This window comes from Saccopteryx leptura, chromosome 4 (genome assembly GCF_036850995.1).
Source record: "Saccopteryx leptura isolate mSacLep1 chromosome 4, mSacLep1_pri_phased_curated, whole genome shotgun sequence".
In the NCBI taxonomy this organism is placed as follows: domain Eukaryota; kingdom Metazoa; phylum Chordata; class Mammalia; order Chiroptera; family Emballonuridae; genus Saccopteryx; species Saccopteryx leptura.
In genome coordinates this window covers 112,107,604-112,128,693 of record NC_089506.1, presented here as the reverse complement: position 1 = coordinate 112,128,693, position 21,090 = coordinate 112,107,604, and the positions used below count along the sequence as shown (strand labels likewise).

The 21,090-nt window shown below is 37.4% G+C and overlaps 1 protein-coding gene across 3 annotated transcripts in view; it reads right to left on the bottom strand.

Annotated features, from left to right (window-relative positions):
- PDS5B (PDS5 cohesin associated factor B) overlaps positions 1-21,090 on the bottom strand; it is a 188,921-nt gene that overhangs the window by 5,577 nt on the left and 162,254 nt on the right. Inside the window, exons 26-33 of one of the 3 annotated variants that reach the window (XM_066381007.1) lie at positions 18,380-18,494; positions 16,664-16,796; positions 16,202-16,321; positions 15,147-15,209; positions 14,199-14,344; positions 11,251-11,356; positions 4,527-4,969; positions 4,328-4,435 (exon numbers count right to left, since the gene is read on the bottom strand). In XM_066381007.1, coding sequence (XP_066237104.1) covers positions 4,328-4,435; positions 4,527-4,969; positions 11,251-11,356; positions 14,199-14,344; positions 15,147-15,209; positions 16,202-16,321; positions 16,664-16,796; positions 18,380-18,494 — 1,234 coding nt within the window. The remainder of the gene's footprint in view (positions 1-4,327; positions 4,436-4,526; positions 4,970-11,250; positions 11,357-14,198; positions 14,345-15,146; positions 15,210-16,201; positions 16,322-16,663; positions 16,797-18,379; positions 18,495-21,090) is intronic. The other 2 variants (XM_066381005.1, XM_066381006.1) reach the window with 2 other exon arrangements.

Sequence of the window (21,090 nt, the reverse complement as noted above, 5' to 3'; positions counted from 1 at the left end):
TCTGTTCCTCTATCTTCCCCAACTAGTAAAAGGCATTTAGAGCTGCTCAAAGCAAAAAATTCAGTCTTCTCTAATAGTATAGTACTCTTAATCTGGCCCTATCAGTACAATTTATAAAGAAATTTCAAATCCACTCACTTCGCTCCACCTCCATTGCTACTATGTATTTCAAAACTATTTTCATCTCTTGGTTCTTATCTTTAAAAAGTAATCTTTGAAAAATGTAAACACAGCTAATACACTCCCCATGGGCAGCTACCTACTGTACTCAGTAATTCTGTAAATCTCTGAACACAGTACACAAGGCCATGCAGACAGTCCCACCTACCTCTCCATGTGGAGCTCTCCACTGAATTCCCCACAACTACAATCCAGCAAACCCTTGCTGTCCTTTCACTCTCAGAATTTGCTAAAATTTCCCCCACTTCAGAACCTTCAAATACAGCAATCCCTCCACCTGAAATGTCCCTCCCCATCCACTCAATCAGTCTAATTCCTACTATTTTCAAAGAATCAACTCATCACTTTCCAGAGAGAACACTTCCTGATTTCCCAGATCTCCCATTATATTAATATAGTAGCCTAAATTGTTCCTGCATGGCACATATAAACATTTAGAATTCCATTACTTATGCGTGATTATTTTATAACTACTTGCCCATTTAGATGGTAAATCCCACAAGGACAAGAATCATGTGTTATGTGTCACTATATTCCCTAGCAATTAATACTCTCTAAAACAGGGGTCCCCAAACTGTGACCCCGAGGCCATTTATCCGCCCCCCCGCTGCACTTCCGGAAGGGGCACCTCTTTCATTGGTGGTCAGTGAGAGGAGCACTGTATGTGGCGGCCCTCCAACAGTCTGAGGGACAGCGAACTGGCCCCCCGTGTAAAAAGGGGGACTCCTGCTCTAAAACCTACAAGGCAACCAACAAATATGTAGGACATTACCAGTTAATAAAATGTATACCTTGGAGCTCCAGTGGCGCAATCGGTTAGCGCGCGGTACTTATACAATAAAATGTATACCTACTGGTAAATATTTATTTCTAAAATTAAGAATATTATGTTTTCATTTCCATAAGCAAAAGACACATTCTTCACACTAAAGCAAGTATTTTTTTTTTGATATTTCAATTTACTTTAAAAAATTTCAATTAGTTTGCCTTCAGTATTATTTGGTATTGGTTCCAGGTATACAACACAATGATTAGATAATCATATACTTTACAAAGTGGGCCCGATACTCCCAGTACCTGCCTGGTACCACACATACTTATTGCATTATTAGTGACTACATTCCCTTTGCTGTACCGTATCACCCTGTACTTCTTAATCCCTTCAAGTTTTCCACCCTGTCCTCCCAGGGTGACCTCCAGTTCGGTCTCTGTGTCCATGAGTCCATTTCTTTGTTCATTTATTTTGTTCTTTTGTGACACTGACCTTCAAGCTGGCTGACTGTGAGGATCAACCCCAACCACAGTGCACAAGTAGTTATGAGCATGCTGACCACAGGAAGTGGAATTTGCCCCAGCAGGGTCTCATTCTCACTGAGATCTTTGTTTGAACATGCTACTTATGGAGCTAATTAGGCCCTATCTCTGATGCGGTCTGCAGCCCACCACCATGTGTGTTGGTTCTGGGGTCTCTTAGGAGGGACCTTGGTGCAGGTCAATGTCATACATGCCTTAGATTGGTCCTGGGATACCTGTTTGGAGCTCTAAAGCAATCCAGTTTATGGATGCTCTTTAGGGCCTGGTGTGTGTGTGGAAGAGACCAATGTGGACACCGAGGTGCGCTTATAACAGCACCAACCTGGGGGCAGGTGAGCAAAAGGCCAAGGCACCCCAAGATCCAACTGCTGGCTGCCTGTTAGGCTGACTCTGAAAGAGCCTCTGGCTAGACTTGAGTTGCATAAGATAGGTCTCAGTGAGTCACGAGGCGGAAATGAGTGTTCACCAGATTGATACAGATCCAAATTCGGAGCCAGTGCTGGATGTGAAGCCACTCAGCAGAAGTCCCAGAGAATACCAAGTCTAGCTGCTCACCAGTGGATGGCCACAGACCTTTGTGGTGGGGTGGGGCCTCCGGGAGTCATCAGGGTTAGGCTATCTCCCTGAATGGCCCCAAATGACCGCTATTTGGCCATGTGAAGGGAGGGCTCTGCACCACCTGGGTGTGTGAGGGAAAAATGTCCCCTGTTCCAGAGCCACACAACTCAGTTTGTCCCAGATTCTGCCTGGGTCTCCTGGAGAGACTTAACATTGGCAGCATGATGCCACATGTTTCAAAAGGGTGGGATTAGTGGATCTACTGTGAAAAGGTGGCAATGGTCAGGCTAGAGGGAAAGTGTGGAGAACCACCCCCATTACAGAGCCTCACAACTCAGTCTCTGACACCAGGACCTCTACGTCAGTGGTCTGGGAAGCTGACTCCTCTGCAGCGCGTTCTCTCGGCAGGTGAGGTGACCATATGGAAGGGATTGCTAGACCCCAAGAAAGATGGTGTCTGTGGGTGGTGTAGATGAGGGACTAGCACAGGAACCCTAGCAGCTGTCCATTTGGCTCTCTTCCTGTAGCCACACAACCTAGTCTCTCCTTACACAAGTCAAGTCAGTGCTGAGCCACCCTCTTTCCACAGGAGCCAAGTATCAGAGGCTGGCCCTTTAAGAGGGTACCTGGGCTGCTAGCAGAATCTGGTTATCTCCCCACTGATTTTCCCAGCCAGATGTTATGTGGGTGCTTCTTCCTGGATCTGGTGCTCTGAGCTGGGGCGTCCAGTGTGGTGTTGATAACCCATTCTTCTCAGCGGGAACCTATGCAGCTGAGATACCCCTCTGGATTCTCAGCCACGTCACACAGGAGTGTGAGGCCAGCTCTTTTTGTATCTCTGTCCTTCCTTCCAGTTTCAATGTGACTTCGTCTCTAAATCCTTGGTTATAAGATTTCTGTTCAGTCAGTCTTCAGCTGGTTATTCAAAATGATTATTCTATATCTTAGCTGCTATTCCAGTTTGGTCCTGAGAGGAGGTAAGTGTAATTTCCACCTTCTCTGCTATCATCTTCAATTTCCCCAAGCTTTTTTTTTTCACTTGATAAAAGTTTTTCAGAATTAACACAGGCTGTTAGACAGAATATAGAATTTTGGTATTGATTTTTTAAAAGAAATACTTGTTTGTTTTATAATACTTATGTGAGAATTTGTGCAATTTTAGGAGAGAACATAATAATTTAAGCCCTTAATTTTATGATGCCCAAATATAAGCAATTTAAAGTTATGAGCTTGAAAGATATTACCCCTGTTATTTCCTTGTTATAAAATTAATCATGGGAATTTAACATTCCTTAAGAATTCTTTTTTTTAAAGTCAGTGATTTTCCATGGTTTCCATCCAAATACAATGAAGCTGCCAAGAAAATTTACTTACCTTTACTTTTTATCTGAGGGAAAAATTAAATGGAAGAACACATGAAGTACTGGCTAGACACTCGGGCAGCTTTTCCTCTTCCTGTGGAATACACAGGAATAGGAAAAACTTCTAAGATAACTATTTAACCAAAGTGTGTTGGCAACTCTGAAAATTCAAGTCAATAATGTAGTTATGTAATGGGATTACTTTGAGAAAAACTGGAAATTTACTGACAAATTAAACACTTGCTATTCTATTTCCACTTAAATAACTGAGAAGAGAAAGTATAAAATTAAATTAAAGCACAGGTGCCCATCACTTTAAAATTCTGGATGCAGATCTGTTATTGTAACTCATAGAAACATGTGATTGACCATCTAAAACTATCTGTATATAGATAGAGATGTGTTAATTTGATTAGAAAAAAAGAATCAAAACATCAAAAACTTTAGATTAGCATGTGATAATTTCCATGGATGTAATTTTAAAAAGATTCCTGTTTACTCTCCTACACAGTTCAAAGAATAAAAGCAAAAGTAAATAAATTATTTTTTAAAAAGGTTGCTGAGGGAAGACATGAAGAAAAATTATAGCATGGAATAATTAGGCAACCTTGTCAATATGCTGTGATTATTTAAAAATACCTTACCACCTCTTTAGGTATCATAAAGTCTGTATTGTAAATAATAAACTATTTGGTATTCATTAAATAAAGATTTGCCTAAAAGCTCTAAAAAGGTACAACATTTACCAGAGGGTAAATTGGGATATCAGTAACCTAGAAAAGTTTATAAAAATTTTATCTTACCTAGTGTACTGGTGCTAAATATATGGGATTTAAATGCGGTCCTATGTATATTTAAAAATTTTGCAAAATAATATGAAACTGGTTTGAAATTTAACATCATTTACAACTTACACATTTTTGGGGGGTTGTGATGGTGATGGCGTTTTTGATGGTCTTCCTCGTCCTTTCTGTGGTATGGACTGTGTGGGTTCAACTGCACTAGTTTCAGGAGACTCTGCTCTGCTTTGGGGAAGACCCAAATGTGGATAGCATCAAATTATGTTTGATACGATAGTCGCTAAATACATACAGCGTAGGTCACACAACTCACCTCTGCTGTGTTCTCCGTGATGTTCGGTGCTGTTTGCTCTTGGACCTCTGCTCTGGATTTCCACTTTGTCTTTCATCTTCTTCCTCCTCTTCCACTACTGAAGGTCCAGGTTTTTTTTTGCTTCCTTTTTTAGAAGTTTTCACTGTTGGCTCTTCTTTCGTTGTTCCTCCCCCACCAAGAGGTTTTGGTGGTCGGCCTCTTTTACCTTTTTTTGGTGGACTATTCTGTTCATCCTCATTTTCTAAGAGATCTTCTTTGAGCCTCTTCTCCTCAGGCCACGGCGGCTCCTCGGCCTCAGAAGCCGTGTGGCCCCGCTTCCGGCTGCGCTGGCTGCCTCTGGGCTTCTGCTCCTGCACCAGCGTCGTCAGGTCATCCACTCCTAACTTCTCCTCTGAGTCGGGGGCAGGCGGCTTCTTCCGGCTTCTAGGTTTCTCCAGTTCAGACTATGAATTAAAACCACAATTTCAAATATAAAATTGTTAGCACATTTTGAAGAAGGATACCTAAAAAATCTGTTACCCACTTTTGTCACAAAAATCTACTACCTAATATAGATCTCTTGAATACATCAGAACTATAACCTCACTTGTTTTTATTTTTTTAATTAAAAAAGTTATCTGGGGTAAAAGGGTATTTTTTTAAGCTAGAAAAACTCAAATGGAAACCTCTCAAGATCAGTGTTTTATTACATTATAAATTTTGGTAGGGAGCTACTTCATGAAAAGAACATTCTAAATTGAATGCCTGAATAATGAATAAGTATATTTAAGTGAAATGGACCTGTCCTGATACTCAATGTAATTCTAATTTTACCACACAGTATATAAAACTTAAAATATCAGCTAGCTGTGTTCTAAATCATGCTCTACACCTCACAAAAGAACTATTTTTGCTTTATAAATGAAAATTTCAATTTACAAAAAATTAAATATATCAGTTACTAAGTTTTGAACACACTTCTGAATCAAAGATACTGTTTCTTCCTAAGTAAAATTAACAACAAAAATAATTTAAAAAACCAATGACTTTCAAATTTAAAATACAGTCCTAGCCTACATTCAGAGAATTTATACACTTCCCAGCAGATGGAACTGAGCAAATTCCCCAGAGAAACAAAGACTAGTATATATGAACATGTACAATGTTCTCCACATACACACATATGTAAAACACAAATATGTTAAGTAATGTTAACTTCCAAAACATTTGTAGCAATTTACATTCTTAAAAATCAATATAAGCAATAATGATCTGCTACCTGTAAATTTTAAATATGTTTAATTAGACATTTGCATTTCCTATTTGGGATCTGCATAATTGTACCATTGGTATTATGTTCTTTTCCATTTGTTTACTGGATTCTTAAGTTTTTAATCTATGTCCTTCTACACTTTGTATATTTAAAATTTTTATTTCCTAATTTTGTCTTCACAAAATTTACTGACTAAAGCTACAAGCTTTAATAAAATAGTATTTGGAGTTGCATCTTCTAAGGCTTACTTCAGTTGAGATGAGGCCATGAAGGCAGGGCATTCATGATGAGATTATTGACTTCATAAGAAATATAAGAGATCTCTTTCTGTCTCTCTCCTTCCATCAATGACGGACATAACAAGAAGGTAGCAATCTACTAACCAGGAAGAAAGCACTCACCAGGAACTGAATTGGTCAGCACTTTGATCTTAAATTTTCCAACCTTTAGAAATGTGAGAAAATGAATCTGTGTTGTCTGCTGTTCAAGCTACTCAGCCTACGATATTTTGTTATGGCAGCCTGAGCGGACAAAACATTATTTTATATTGTTTTAGAATAGAATGTAAAATTTTACTATGTATAAACATGTTTCTGCCTGGTTGGATTGATCTTATCATTATTACTCCTCTTTTTGTATCCATTTATTCTTCCACCTGGATCTAAAAATCACACTGGAGTTTAACAATTATATATTCATTTAGAAAAAACTGTCATCTTTTAAATTCATTTTTTCCACGAAGGAATATGGCATGTGGTCTTTCTAGTCAAGTCTTCTAGATTTCTCAACTTTGATATTTCTTTTTTTTCTTAAGTGAGAAGCAGAGAGGCAGAGACAAAGACTACTGCATGCTCCCCAACTGGAATCCACCCAGGCAATCCCCCTATGGGGTAATGCTCTGTCTGTCTGGGGCCATTGCTCTGTTGCTGAGCAACAGAGCTATTTTTAGCACCCGAGGCAAGGCCACCCTCAGTGCTTGAGGCCAACTTGCTGCAACCGAGATATGGCTGTGGGAGGAGAAGAGAGACAGAGAGAAGGGAGAAAGGGAGGGGTGGAGAAGCAGATGGTCACCTCTCCTATGTGCCCTGACTGGGAATTGAACCCAGGACTTCCACACACTGGGCTGACGTCTACTGCTGAGCCAAACTTTGGTATTTATCCACACAGGTTATCACTACTTCTTTAAGATCCTGTTTAGATCTATCTGTCTGTCTAATTTTGTTTTTGTAGTGGTTAAATCACCAGAGTAAAGTTAGTTGCATACACATTTATATACAGACACCATATTAAACTCTTAGGTTTTCAATTACTGCTCTCATTTTTCTAGGAGTACAAAAATAAAAAATGAATTCTTCTTCTTTTTCAATGTCATACCTTTGACTTCTAGTTAATGTGTTCTTGAAATAAACATTCTTTTAGAATAATTTTTAAAAATAGTGGTCAAAGCAGGCTGCTTGTTTTGTTCCTTTTTCATAAAAAAATAACTGACTAAATCATTCACTACTAATATAAACAGACAAATTTTAGCATGTTAAGGATGTATTCTTTTGGTATTAGTTTATTAGAAGTTCATATTTGAAAATTTATGTCTTCTTTACCATGACATGAAATTCTCTTGTATTTTTATTTTGTATATTAATATGCTATATTAAATTATTTTTTTGTTATTAAGTTATCCTTGCATTACAAAAACAAGACCTATAAATGATTGGTTTTGTCAGTGTTTATTTAGTTTTTTACATAAATTAAAAATTAACTGTTGTTACTCAGAGATGGGAAGAAAAAAGAAATATTAAAACTAAATTTAAAGTGTCACTTCCAATTTTAAATGCTGTAATTCATTTGGATGTCCAAAGATCTGCAATAATGCTTTAATTCCTTTGTGCTCTGGAAAAGGGTGATGGTAGACAGAAACCCCATGCTTGCATCCTGAGAATACCATAAAATACTTGTTTGCTAAGGCACTACATTCTCTAATTTCTTCTTCGTTTTGCACTGCATTGTTTTAAGAGCAGAGGGAGTATAAAACAGCTTAGGAGCAAGAAATGGAGAAATACGTTACTTGTAAAACTAAAATTGGAATATAAATGTATATGGAGAATTCCTTTGCAGTAAAATACCAATGTGAAGCCAGCAGTAGGCAAAGAAGACTGTGCTCTTTCAGTATAATTTACTGGTCTTTAAATTAAACTTCTGTCTCATGATACTCACCTCTTTGAGGATATTTCAGCAGAAACTAGATTAATAATACCTCTCTGAGGATATTTCAGCAGAAACTAGATTAATAAAGTTCTAGTACTTTTGAAAATGAATGCAATGTTACACAGAGGACAAAGGCCTTCATTATAATTATACAAATAAGTCCCAAAAGCTCAGAAACTCAAAAAATAGAAAATGTGTTTTGCATTGCTTCATAAGGTAAACTAAATGTGGAATTTACAGAATAACAAACTATTAATAATTAATCAAAACCATGTTTTCCAAATTTGAGGGGATAAAGGTGAGCTTCCTATGGCTGTGTGTGGCCTACTTGATGTTTCCAACAAATGAGAGCAATCATAATCTCTGTTCCACTTCCAGCATTTTCAAGCAAGTAGTGACCAACTCTCATAGATGATAAGGAAGGAATTTTGCACTAAGTGAGAAGGACTAGAGATACAAATACCTTTACCAATTCAAGGATTCTATTCTATAAATCTAGAAAGGCTAAAAAAATATTTAATTTTTCTTGGGTGAAACTTTTTTTTTTTTTTTTGTATTTTTCTGAAGCTGGAAACGGGGAGAGACAGTCAGACAGACTCCCGCATGCGCCCGACCTGGATCCACCCGGCACGCCCACCAGGGGGCGATGCTCTGCCCCTCCGGGGCGTCGCTCTGTTGCGACCAGAGCCACTCCAGCGCCTGGGGCAGAGGCTAAGGAGCCATCCCCAGTGCCCGGGCCATCTTTGCTCCAATGGAGCCTCGCTGCAGGAGGGGAAGAAAGAGACAGAGAGGAAGGAGAGGGGGAGGGGTGGAGAAGCAGATGGGCGCTTCTCCTGTGTGCCCTGGCCGGGAATTGAACCCGGGACTTCTGCACACCAGGCCGACGCTCTACCACTGAGCCAACCGGCCAGGGCTCTTGGGTGAAACTTTTAACCACCCAATTAAAATCAGAATTTACAGAAGAGGTAGTAAGGATTTAGTAAGGATTTTAACATTGTAATTTTTTAAGTGGAAAAAGAAACAATGTGGCAAAATAAGTTAGTGGGGAAACTTGAAAAAACTGAAAATAATCTTTTTGGCCATGTAATGTTGGGTCCAGTAAAGACACAGAGGTCAGTGATACAGGGGTGGGCAAAAGTAGGTATGTAAATAGTTGTGAGTACACAAAACAGTATATTCTTGTCTTATTATTTATTAATTGTTGTATTATTTGTCTTTGTCTTCTGTAAACCTCCTCTGCCCATTTATGTATTTAAAATAATTATTTTCCTAATAATCTTCCACCCCTATTGGGTAGATTCATACACATTAACCTATATTTTGTGATAATCATTAATCAAAAATATTAATCTTTATAACAATTCACTTGGGCTAATTAATTTATTCTGATAAACCTTACCAGTGAGTATCCACATTTTAAAAATAAAGAAACTGATTCAGAGAACCTCATCAGTTATTCAAGAACTGTTTAGAGCTAACCTAGAAAGTCAAAATGTGCCCAATTATTAAAGCCCTTGGGTTGTGTTGAATATGTGAATGTATTCTATATCTGTGCCCAAACTACCAAATCTATCTTCAAATGACATTTACAAATTGTATCTATCACACAGGCTATCACTGTTATTAAGATTTAAAAACTAAACAAAGACTATATGAGAACTGTAGCATTTCCTACCTTTACTAGAAGCTTACCTAGTAATCAAAGGCTCAAGAAATCAACTAAAATGGAGGAGACTTTAAGGACTCTCACTCCATTATATTTCCTCTCTCTAAGACTAAGTCTAAACTAAATGTGTTAAAAAAAAAATAATAAAGGAAACAGGCCCCAATGGGTTGCATAGTGAATAGAGCATCATCCCAGAGTGCTGGGGATCACTGGCCCAATCCAGAGGGACGCGTTACTGATTTGAGCTCTGGTCAGGGCACACATGTGAGAAGCAATCAATGGCACCACTAAGTGGAACAATGAGCTGATGCATCTCTCCCTCCCGCCCTTCATCTCTAAAATAAGATATGATAATAAAGATATGAAAATAAGATATAAAAATAAAAAAAATGGTGTGGGGGGGCAAATAAAACAAAAACACAAGCAGTCTGAGTAATGAAACTGGCAGGTTAGAGTCTAAAGACCTAAACAAAAAAGTATTTAAAAAATACAAAAAATTCAATATAGTTAAAGTACATGGTAGAGGATAACCTTAAACTCAAGTTTGTAATTAAATACTTTAAAAGAAAATCATGTTTTTTAAAAAACTCAGCAACAAGCAAACAATCCAATAAAAAAAATGGCAAGAGGACATGAACAGATACTTCTCCCAAGATGAAATACACATGGCCAACAGATATATGAAAAGATGCTCATCTTCACTAGCTATTAGAGAAATGCAGATCAAAACTATGATGAGATACCACCTCACACCTGTTGGACTAGGTATTTATTAACAAGACAGGTAATAACAGGTGTTGGAGAGGCTGTGGAGAAAAAGGAACCCTCATTCACTGTTGGTGGGAATGTAAATTAGTGCAACCACTATGGAAAAAAGTATGGTGGTTCCTCAAAAAATAAAGAATACAACTACCATATGACCCAGCAATCCCTCTACTGGGTATATACCCCCAAACTCAAAAAAATTGGTATGTGAAGACACATGCACCCCCACATTCATTGCAGCATTATTCACAGTGGCCAACATATGTAAACAACCAAAAAGCCCTTCAATAGATGATTGGATAAAGAAGATATGGTACATATATACTATGGAATACAACTCAGCTGTAAGAAATGATGACATCAGATCATTTACAACAACATGGATGAACCTTGATAACATTATACTGAGTGAAATAAGTACATCAGAAAAAGCTGAGAATTGTATGATTCTATACATAGGTGGGACACAAAATTGAGACTCATGGACATAAATAGGAGTGCAGTGGTTACCGGGGGGGGGGGGAAGAAGGAGGGGTATGAGGAAGGAGTCAGGACATAAAGAGGGACAAATATAAGGTGACGGAGGACGATTTGACTTTGGGTGATGGGTATAGAACATAATCGACCTGCCAAATGATGTGGAAGATGTTTGTTCAAAATCTATGTATTCTAGTTGACTAATGCCACCCTGTTAAATTTAATTGTCTTCATTAAAAATAAATAAATAAATAAAAGAAAACCATGTGTTAAATTTACTGGTAATATTAACTGGTTTTGGCGTAAAAATTATTTACAGTAAAATAATAACTATAATTATAACTTCAAACCAAACAGCTCACCCTTACAAGATCAGAGTCGTCTCTTTTGTCACTTTTTTTCCCGGGCAAAGGTGAAGACATTGTGTAATCTTCATTTTCACTGTGATCCATTTCAGAACTATCAAGCCTTTTAACACAGATATTTATAGTTGTTATTAAAATCAAATGACCATAAAAGTTTTTTCTGTTCCCTAACATAACTTTATATAAAAAAGGCTCATCCCATTAAAAAAAATATTGGTTTTATTCTATCTTACTTCGCACCAAATCACCAAGCAAAGAAGAACATTTAACAAAAAAGAAACAATTTTTTAAAAATGTGATTTTTATTTCGTAATTCTTTTTAAAACCTAACTTCTATCTTGGAAGGGGAACATAAAATTGAAACTTTTCTTGTTAGCAAGGTGGATTGGTCTACATTACAACCTGCTTGGTCCCCTGCCTCTCCCATATCCCCATTCCATCTTTTCTTCTTCAACTTAACAGCCTGTAATACACCAAATGTATTATTAGGTTTATGGATCTTTTGTCGGTTTTACTTCCCAATGTATACTAAAGCACCTGAGTCAGTATCTGGCATAGAGCAGGCACCCCAAAATACTTGTGAAATAAATTAATAGCACGTTTTCATGCACTGATATAAAGGCTCAGTCTTCTTTCCTGGGTAAACTATCCTTATCCGGTTTTACAACTCACTTAAACATTATTGAAATTGAACCCTGAATTTCAATCACTGGCTAAGAAGCTACCCTGAGTTCTGGACTCACATATCCAGCTGCCCACTCACTTGAGTTTCTCATAGGCATTTCAACTTTATCAGAGCCAAAGTTATTTGGACACCCCTATTTTCCCCACCACCCTAGAACACACACACACACACACACACACACACACACACACACACACACACACAGTTCCTTCTCAAGGAGTCCACATCTCAGTAAATGGTACCATCACCTATCTATATAGGTATTCAGGTATTAAAGCCAGGATTTAACCTTAAATCCTTCTTTTCCCTAACTGTTTACAACTACTCTATCAGCAAGACCATTTTGATCTACCATCAAAATGAATCCCAAATTTCACTATTTACCATCTTCTTCCCTCTTTATCCCTTCCCTAGAATACTATTAGCTGACTCCCAACTGGCTTTTTCTATCTTAATTCTAGCTCCTCTATTCTCCAAATGATCAGGGCAACCTTTTAAAGCACAAATTAGATCACTAGACTCCAAAACATCTTCCAGTCGTACTTAAAAATCAAATCCAAATTTCTTACACTCACAAAGTCCAAAGTATCTGGCTACCTCTCAACTTCATCTCCTATCATGCATTTGTTCCTACTCTCCAACCAAACTGTCTCAAACACATCTAGCTCATTCTCTTAGAAAGAGTCCTAGTGAACAGATGGGATTTAGATGAAAAAAAGACAAAATAAGATTAATCAAAGGGTAAAAGAAAATTTAACCAAAGTATATTGAAAAAGTATAGTAGGAAAACTAGGAGTTCCTTGTTTTGAGTAACAATGGGTGATGAGGACAGGGAAAATTCTGATTATCTTGAAAGCAAACAAGAGGAGCCAATTAAGATTTCTAAGTAATGGAATAACCTTAAACCGGCAACATTTAAAAAAGATTTATCTAGCAGTGATGTGATCTACATAGCTAAAGGAATAAGAACGGGAAACAGCTGAATATAATAATGAAAGAGAATAATAAAATGAAGACAGCAGAAAAGAGGAGCCTAACACACTAGGAAACACAGTCGGCGAAACCTAGTGGTGGAGAGAGTTCAAGACAGTTCTGAGGTTCTCAGCCTATGGCTAGTAAACTAGATCATCTGGATTAGCATTAGGAATTAAAGCAGAAAACCCATTAATTTAGAAATTAGTTGCTGGAAATGCTTTGGTATTTTCAGTATGAGGATAGTTACTAGAAAATGTCCAAATAATACAGGTGGAGAGTCCCTTAGGTGTAAGCCACTAACAAATATTAATATAGGCTTCTATTGTACTATGTATAATTTAAACATTCATTGCAAGGACACTAGTAAGATACCCTAGATTAGAACGTCTCCTCCTTTCTTTACTAACTAGTTATGAACAATGCAAAAGACAGCATATAGTCTTTCATAATAACTTAGCAAAATCAATGAACAGTGGCAGTTTACCTTAGTATGAGGCTCTACTGCTAACAAATGATGTATTAAGTACTATGCTAAAACCTGAGCAAGTGTAAAATGTTTCCTTTCTGTTCTTTCTTCAAGAACAAAATGTTTATACGTGTACATGCTAACAAGAAATTTAAACCATACGAAGTATAAAATGATCTCCCTCCTACACTGGATTACATAAAACACCTTTAAGATGTGATAAATTTTTCCAAAAACTTTCTATACATAGATAAGCAAATATAAATACAAATCTTTTAAAACCTCAAAAATGCCCTGGGGCTGGATAGTTAGAGCATCATCCTGAAGCTCAGAGGTTGCCGGTTTGATTGCCAGTCAGGGCACATATAATAGGAACAGACTGATGTTCCTGTCTTTGTCTCTCTCTTTCTCTCTCTCTCTAAAAAATTAAATAAATAAATAAACACTGAACAATACCGTATCAAGTTCTATTCTTTGCCTTTTCACTCAATAATGTAGCATTGTGGAAACTGCATATTAGCTCCTACCGCATCATTTTTGATGACTTATTCTACTGGATGGATGGATGGCAATCTAATAGTTTTACAACTGCTAGACAACTGGATTACTCCAAGCTAGACTGACTATAAAAGGCTAATATGGAGAACCTGTCTAAATGAGCAAGCAAAGCAATATAAACTTGCAATGACTACCAATGTTAAATGGTATGTGCTGATTTCCACACCCTCATCACATTAGATGTTTTGGATTACATTATTTTAGATCTCTTAGCCTTGTCGGAATCCTTAAATATAAAGTATACATTTCTTATGTACTCACCTCCCTTTTATCCTTCCAGGAGAGCTAGGGTTTGAGCTGCTGCTTGCATTGCTTACAGTTTCCATTCGTGATGATTTTGTCTGAGATTGTTTGCCTGCTGATGAAAGTGGCTTATTAACAGCTCCTAGAACATTGGTTGTTTTAGGCTGAAATGAAAAATGCATATCTCTTTCTATTTGATTAAACTGGAAAGAAATCTACATTTAAAGAACTATAAATAACATCTCTGTCAAAGTATTGATACATACAAATCACAAAAAACGTGCCTATTCTTTTTTTTTGGGGGGGGTATTTTTCTGAAGTGAGAAGCAAGGAGGCAGAGAGACAGACAGACTTGCATGCTTCCAACTGGTATCCACCCAGAATGCCCACCAGGGGGCAATGCTCTGCCCATCTGGGGCATTGCCCCATTGCAACCAGAGCCATTCTAGTGCCTGAGGTAGAAGCCATGGCTATCTTCAGCACCTGGGCCAACTTTGCTCCAATGGAGCCTTGGCTGCGGGAGGGCAAGAGAGAGAGATAAAGAGAAAGGAGAGGGGGAGGCGTGGAGAAGCAGATGGGTGCTTCTCCTGTGTGCCCTGGCCGGGAATTGAACCCAGGACTTCCACACACTGGGCCGAACTCTACCATTAAGCCAACGAGCCAGGGTGAAAATATGCCTATTCTTAAGTAAGAATTATAAATTGAGTATCACTTGAATAAATAAAAAAACTAAATAGCATAAATGTCAAGTTTCTTAGTTATTTGAAGGCTTACATATAATTGAGAACAAGTCAAATGTAAAGTCAACAATAAAAATAATTAGACTCTTGTTAATAATTATATTTATAAGATAGTTAATAATTATATTTTCTAACTTAAAATATACCATGTTTAAAGAAATAAAAAAATAACAATTATGCCACTAATCACACTAGAATAAACTACCACACAAGAATTAAAACATACTTTTCCAGGAGTGAAGAATGACTTCATTTCTGGAGGCAGATAATTTTTGGTGTTACTGAAGTTCTGCAAGCAAGGGAAAAGGATGCAGTCAGTGAACAGTGAGAAACTGAGTCTGTGAGGTCCAAGGGCCAACCAAGCAAAGAGAAACTTTTATTCTAAAGTACATAAAAAATTCTTACTTATTAAAACTAAACAATCAGTTGAAACACAAAATTTCAGTCACTGATTATAAATACTATACTTGAACTAACCTGGTACGAACTGCAATGTTAACAAAACATGTGTGAGGTCTAACATACTTCGGTAAGGGTACTCTCCAGACAGATCACACGGACTCCCGATAGCCACAGGAAACCCTATCCTAACACTTCACCCAAAGTCAGAGCTTAAAAGCAGATAATCACTTTTAGCTATTTGGAATAGCTACAAGGCTATTCCAAAACTTAATATACAATATATACTATTAAGGTGTTTTGCTTGAATGAATGAATGGAATGAATGAATAAATGAAAAGGTGATGGTGGTTTCTATGCTCTCAGTTACTCAACAGGCCTATGTAGTTTATGAATCGTTAAGAAATTCTTAAAAATAACGTTTATACCTCATACAATACTTGAGCTTTATGACAGCAGAAACATTCTTGCAGCACTGCAAGGGTCTTGGGACTGTTCCAGCATCTGTCTCTGCTTGTTTCCTTACATATAGAACTCATTAAAGAGCTTTAACTTCACACTATCAGCATTCTCCTTCTCATTTTGGAACAATGGCCACTAACTCACATTATCTATGTGCTTTGATCTTATCTTGCCTGTGACCTTAGACTGGCATGAAACTTAGAATACACACTCTAGATCTACTAACTAATCTCTAAATCGCATTTGTGCCCTTTAGTTTGGCCCGTATTCTGGCCTTGAAGCACATTATGATGACTGATGGTGACTTTTCCGTATTAGTGGTGGGCCAGCTCTGAATGGTAATCCTTCTTGATCACCCCACAACCTAGTATTGAATACACTTTATTTCCAACATACACAAACAAATTCTAAACTAACTACCTTGTCAGGCTGGGTAAAAAAACGAGCTGGTAGTACTGGGTCTTTAGGAGATTCCAAACTGTATGTGGTGCTCTTCGACATGATGATATTCATAGCAACATCACAAACAGTGTACAGTTTCTGCAATGGTATTAAAAAAAAATTAGGTACTTAAGTTGGCATCCTAAAGTCTGAATTGGAAGTAATTCTAAAACATATGTTTAGTATGCAGTTTTCAATACAATCGTATAAGAAAAAATACACTGGCTATTGTTTCTATTAGTTTACCGGTAACAGTATTGCTACTAATTTTATATTAGTAAGTCTAATTACTACTAATCAAAATACCACTGATTATTCACGAGTACTAATAGGAAAGATTGATGTTGTCTACAAATACATACTTACAGAAGTTCCACATCCTACATTCAGATGCTTAAATAGACACAAAATCATAATTATTATTTACAAAAAATTACATACTTCATTCATTTTTGCGTCATCTGGTCCTTGGGCATCTTTTGTTTGTTTAATATTTTCTACCATCTTTCTGATAAATGCATGACTGTTATTTTCATTTTTAGCCATCAATATTTCTAGAACAAACCAAAGACATCTAAAAGAACAAGAGAAACAGAAAAGAAAATTTGGTTGTTAAATACAGATATAAAAATTCTAAATATAAATATAATGAACACCAGGAGCAAAAAAATTAAAAATAAACAGCTATCAGAGAAAAAAGATGTATCACACATACATATCACACCATATAAGGAATGTAAGTGTGAGTCCATAAGAACCCTTCTCAAAGACTCACTAATTTTTCCGGGGAGGCAGGTTAAAAAGGACTAAATGGTGAAAAGAATGAAGTGACCTTAGCTACGAGAGGAAAGGAGGTCTACCTAGGGAACACCTGGGCCATGAATAAAGTGATACCTCAAACACTCAAGACTGTAGTCCCACTGGAAGTCTTCAAGAAAATCCAACTACCTCATGGCTGTACTGGGGAAACTGAGAAAATACAGCCAAAAATGTACAGTAAATTCCAAAGAGTAGTTTATCTTTTTCAAAAACCTGAGAAAGAGGAATTGTTAGAAGTTTTCATTAGTTATAATTACTCTAATTAGCCTGACCGGGCAGTGGCGCAGTGGATGGAGTGTCGGACTGGGATGCGGAGGACCCAGGTTCGAGACCCCAAGGTCGCCAGCTTGAGCAGGGCTCATCTGGTTTGAGCAAAGTTCACCAGCTTGGACCCAAGGTCGCTGGCTCGAGCAAGGGGTTGCTTGGTCTGCTGAAGGCCCACAGTCAAGGCACAAATGAGGAAGCAATCAGTGAACAACTAAGGTGTAGCAACGAAAAACTGATGATTGATGCCTCTCATCTCTCTCCGTTCCTGTCTGTCTGTCCCTACCTATCCCTCTCTCTGACTCTGTCTCTGTAAAAAAATTAAATTAAATTAAATTAAAAATTTAAAAAAATTACTCTAATTAATAGGACTCATTTTGGGAAAACAAATAGCTCATTTTTAAAAAACAGAAACTCTACTGAAAAGAGGGTAACAGCTTTTTCCCTTGCCAGGTTATCAGTGATTTGACTTTCTGCTGGTCTTATAAAGACTTCTCCAAATGCCATTATATTGCCCGAATATACAGTTTCGTAGCCTCTCAACAAAAATCTTTGAAAAAATTACAATGATTATAAACTTTATTTAGAAAAATCACCAGTACAGTACTAAATGGGAGTGCTCCCTTGTTATCAATTTGGCCCATCACTACATTAGACCGTTCTTTCTTTCTTCTGAAAGGAAATAGTTTCTGGAGGGGAAAAAAGTGCTTATCACATGACTAAAGGAGAGTATTACACTTCACCCCACATCAAAATATACAGAGTTTCAGAAGAGAGGAGGGAAGATAAGAACTGTAAACATTTAATGAATTGCTTCGATAAAAAGAAATGCCAGACTAGCAGAAAAATAGGGCAGTATAGAACAATTATGCTAAATTAAGTTTTGGAAATTTACGTAAGAAATGAAATATGAAGAGATGGTATGAAAGAATAAAAACAGGAGAATAAAGGAAAAAAACTTAAATTCCTACGGTATAAAATATAATAAATTATAATTGAGGTTCCATTATCAGCAGGAAAGGAAAACACTTTCAGAAAATGTGAAACGCTTTTCAGAAAAAGGAAAAGTCTTACTCTTTGACATCTTTAAGTTGTTCAATATCCTGTACTTTGACATAATCTGGGTCATGTGCCAAAAGGTGAATTGTATATGGAACAACATACTCTGGTAGAAGAGACAATAATTTTTCTGAAAAAGAAAAAATAAAAATAAAACAAAACATGCAGATTAGAAAACCAAATCTTAGTCTCTCTCTCTCTCTCTCTCTCTCTCTCTCTCTCTCTCTCTCTGATCCCATATTCCCTATACCGCAGCAGTACCACATCATGGCTAGAAGAAAAACACTGAAATATCCAGTGCTGAGGTACATAATAAATTAAACAGTTTATTCTTTCATCCATCACATCCAATATTGAAATGCCTAATAAATGCACCATATGCTGTGGTTACAAAGACCATTAACTCAGTTTTCAAACACATATGGGAAAAAGTGACCCAAACAAACTCTAAGAAACTTAAGATTAATATTTTTCTTGTTATTATGAGCAACTCTATGCTCAACACTCCCCTGTAAGCTGATGAGCAAAATTAAAAACTAGTAAATCTTTCAGAGTTAGTATGACACAAAAGTGGAAAGTAAGGTTTTTGATACCATCTGTAGGATCAAAATAAAGTAAAAGTATTTGATACTATCTGTAATAGAACAAATATATATAAAAAATAACCAACCATGAGTTTCTAGAATAGTATAATAAAGAAACATTTTTTTATAATTTAAATTAAAATACACTTTTAAAACATTTTATTTATTGATTTATTAGAGAGGAGAGACAGAAAGGCAGGGGTGAGCAGGAAGCATGAACTCATAGCTGCTTTTTGTATGTGCTTAGATCAGGCAAACCTGGGGTTGTTGTTTTTTGTTTTTGTTTTTGTTTTTATTATTATTTTTCTGAAGCTGGAAACGGGGAGAGATAGACAGACTCCCGCATGCGCCCGACTGGGATCCACCCGGCATGCCCACCAGGGGGCGACGCTCTGCCCACCAGGGGGCGATGCTCTGCCCACGAGGGGGCGTCGCTCTGTCGCAACCAGAGCCACTCTAGCGCCTGGGGCAGAGGCCAAGGAGCCATTCCCAGCGCCCGGGCCATCTTTGCTCCAATGGAGCCTCGCTGCAGGAGGGGAAGAGAGAGACAGAGAGGAAGGAGAGGGGGAGGGGTGGAGAAGCAGATGGGCGCTTCTCCTGTGTGCCCTGGCCGGGAATTGAACCTGGGACCTCTGCACGCCAGGCCGACACTCTACCACTGAGCCAACCGGCCAGGGCCCAAAGTTTTTATATATTTTAACTGAGATCAGCATATCCCATAAGAGGTCTGAATTCCAACCCTACTTTAATAGTGATTCAAAAAGACCAATATTCATATTCTGTACAATTCCTTTTATATTTTCTACTTTCACAATATAATTTTAAATTAGATGTTCAACCTGGAGTATAATAATGTATGTGTCAAATAAGGCAGCAAGTTCTTATTTCTATTCCTAAACTCAAAGAGAATAATTTGTGTGTAATAGCCTTCATTTTTTTAAAAAGGATTTAAATTACTGATTTTACAGAGAGCGAAGGGGGGATGAGAAGTATCAATTCTTGGTGCTTCACTTTAGTTGGTTCATTGATTTACTTGTCGTATGTGCCTTTACTGGGCAAGGTTGGGGTTTCAGACCCACAACCTCACTGTTCCAGGTTGACACTTTATCCACTGTGCCAGCATAGGCCAGGCTATAATAGCCTTCATTTTAAGGCAGGTATAGGAGAATAAAGTATCAAGGTTCAAAATTCAATGAAATTCAAGGTAAAATCTTATCAAATATTTATTGACTGCCCAAAATTTTTAAGGCTTATTATTTTAAATATAAGGATGAATAAGATTAGACAAAGCCTTCATATTAAAGCATAAACAGAGACAGAGGCTATCTTTCGATGCAGTAGGCGTCTTAAGACAAGAATAGCTAATGGCCACTGACTACTTCTTTGGACCATACATTATGCCAGATGCCTTACTTATGTACCGTTTTAAACCTCTTAACAACCAAAAGAAATGAGTGTAATTACACCAATTTTACAAATAAGGATATTAAGGCTCAGATGGCTTCAGTCACGTGCCCAACATAACCAGTAAATGGCAGAAGTAGGACTTGACTCCAGAGCACTAGTATTGTCCAAGGTGAGGAACGAAGGACAAAAAAAAAAGATCCCAGTGATGCAGTAACACCAAAACTTCATTTTAAAAGAGTCAAAAGGTGAAAACCACACTCCCTGGTTTTATCTGTCTGCCTGGAAGGGGAGACAACTTCCAGATAGTGCTGACAACAGATGAAAAAGATAGCTGTGCAAATTTCAAATACAGTGATGCAGAGTGCAAGGAACACATAATTGATAGTGGGGAGTGGCTAGAAAGAAAGCATGAAATCAGGCTGAGTCAGCTCTAAAGGGCCATGTTATTGAGTTTCAACCTGATCCTATGAGCAATAAAAAGAAAATTAACACAGATTTCAAACAAGGCAGTGATATGACGCAATCTGTTTTAGAACACTATGTGGCACAGCTGGAGGTGGGTTAGAGGCAGAGTAACATTTACAAGAGGGAGGTAGTTGCAAGTATATACACTAATCCAAGGGAAATCCAGCAGAGTAGGACAGTTGAGGAGAGATGTTCAAGATATGCAGAGAAGAATTAAGAATTTAGTGACTGATGAGAGAGAAATAAAAGATATGAAGAATGTCTCTGATT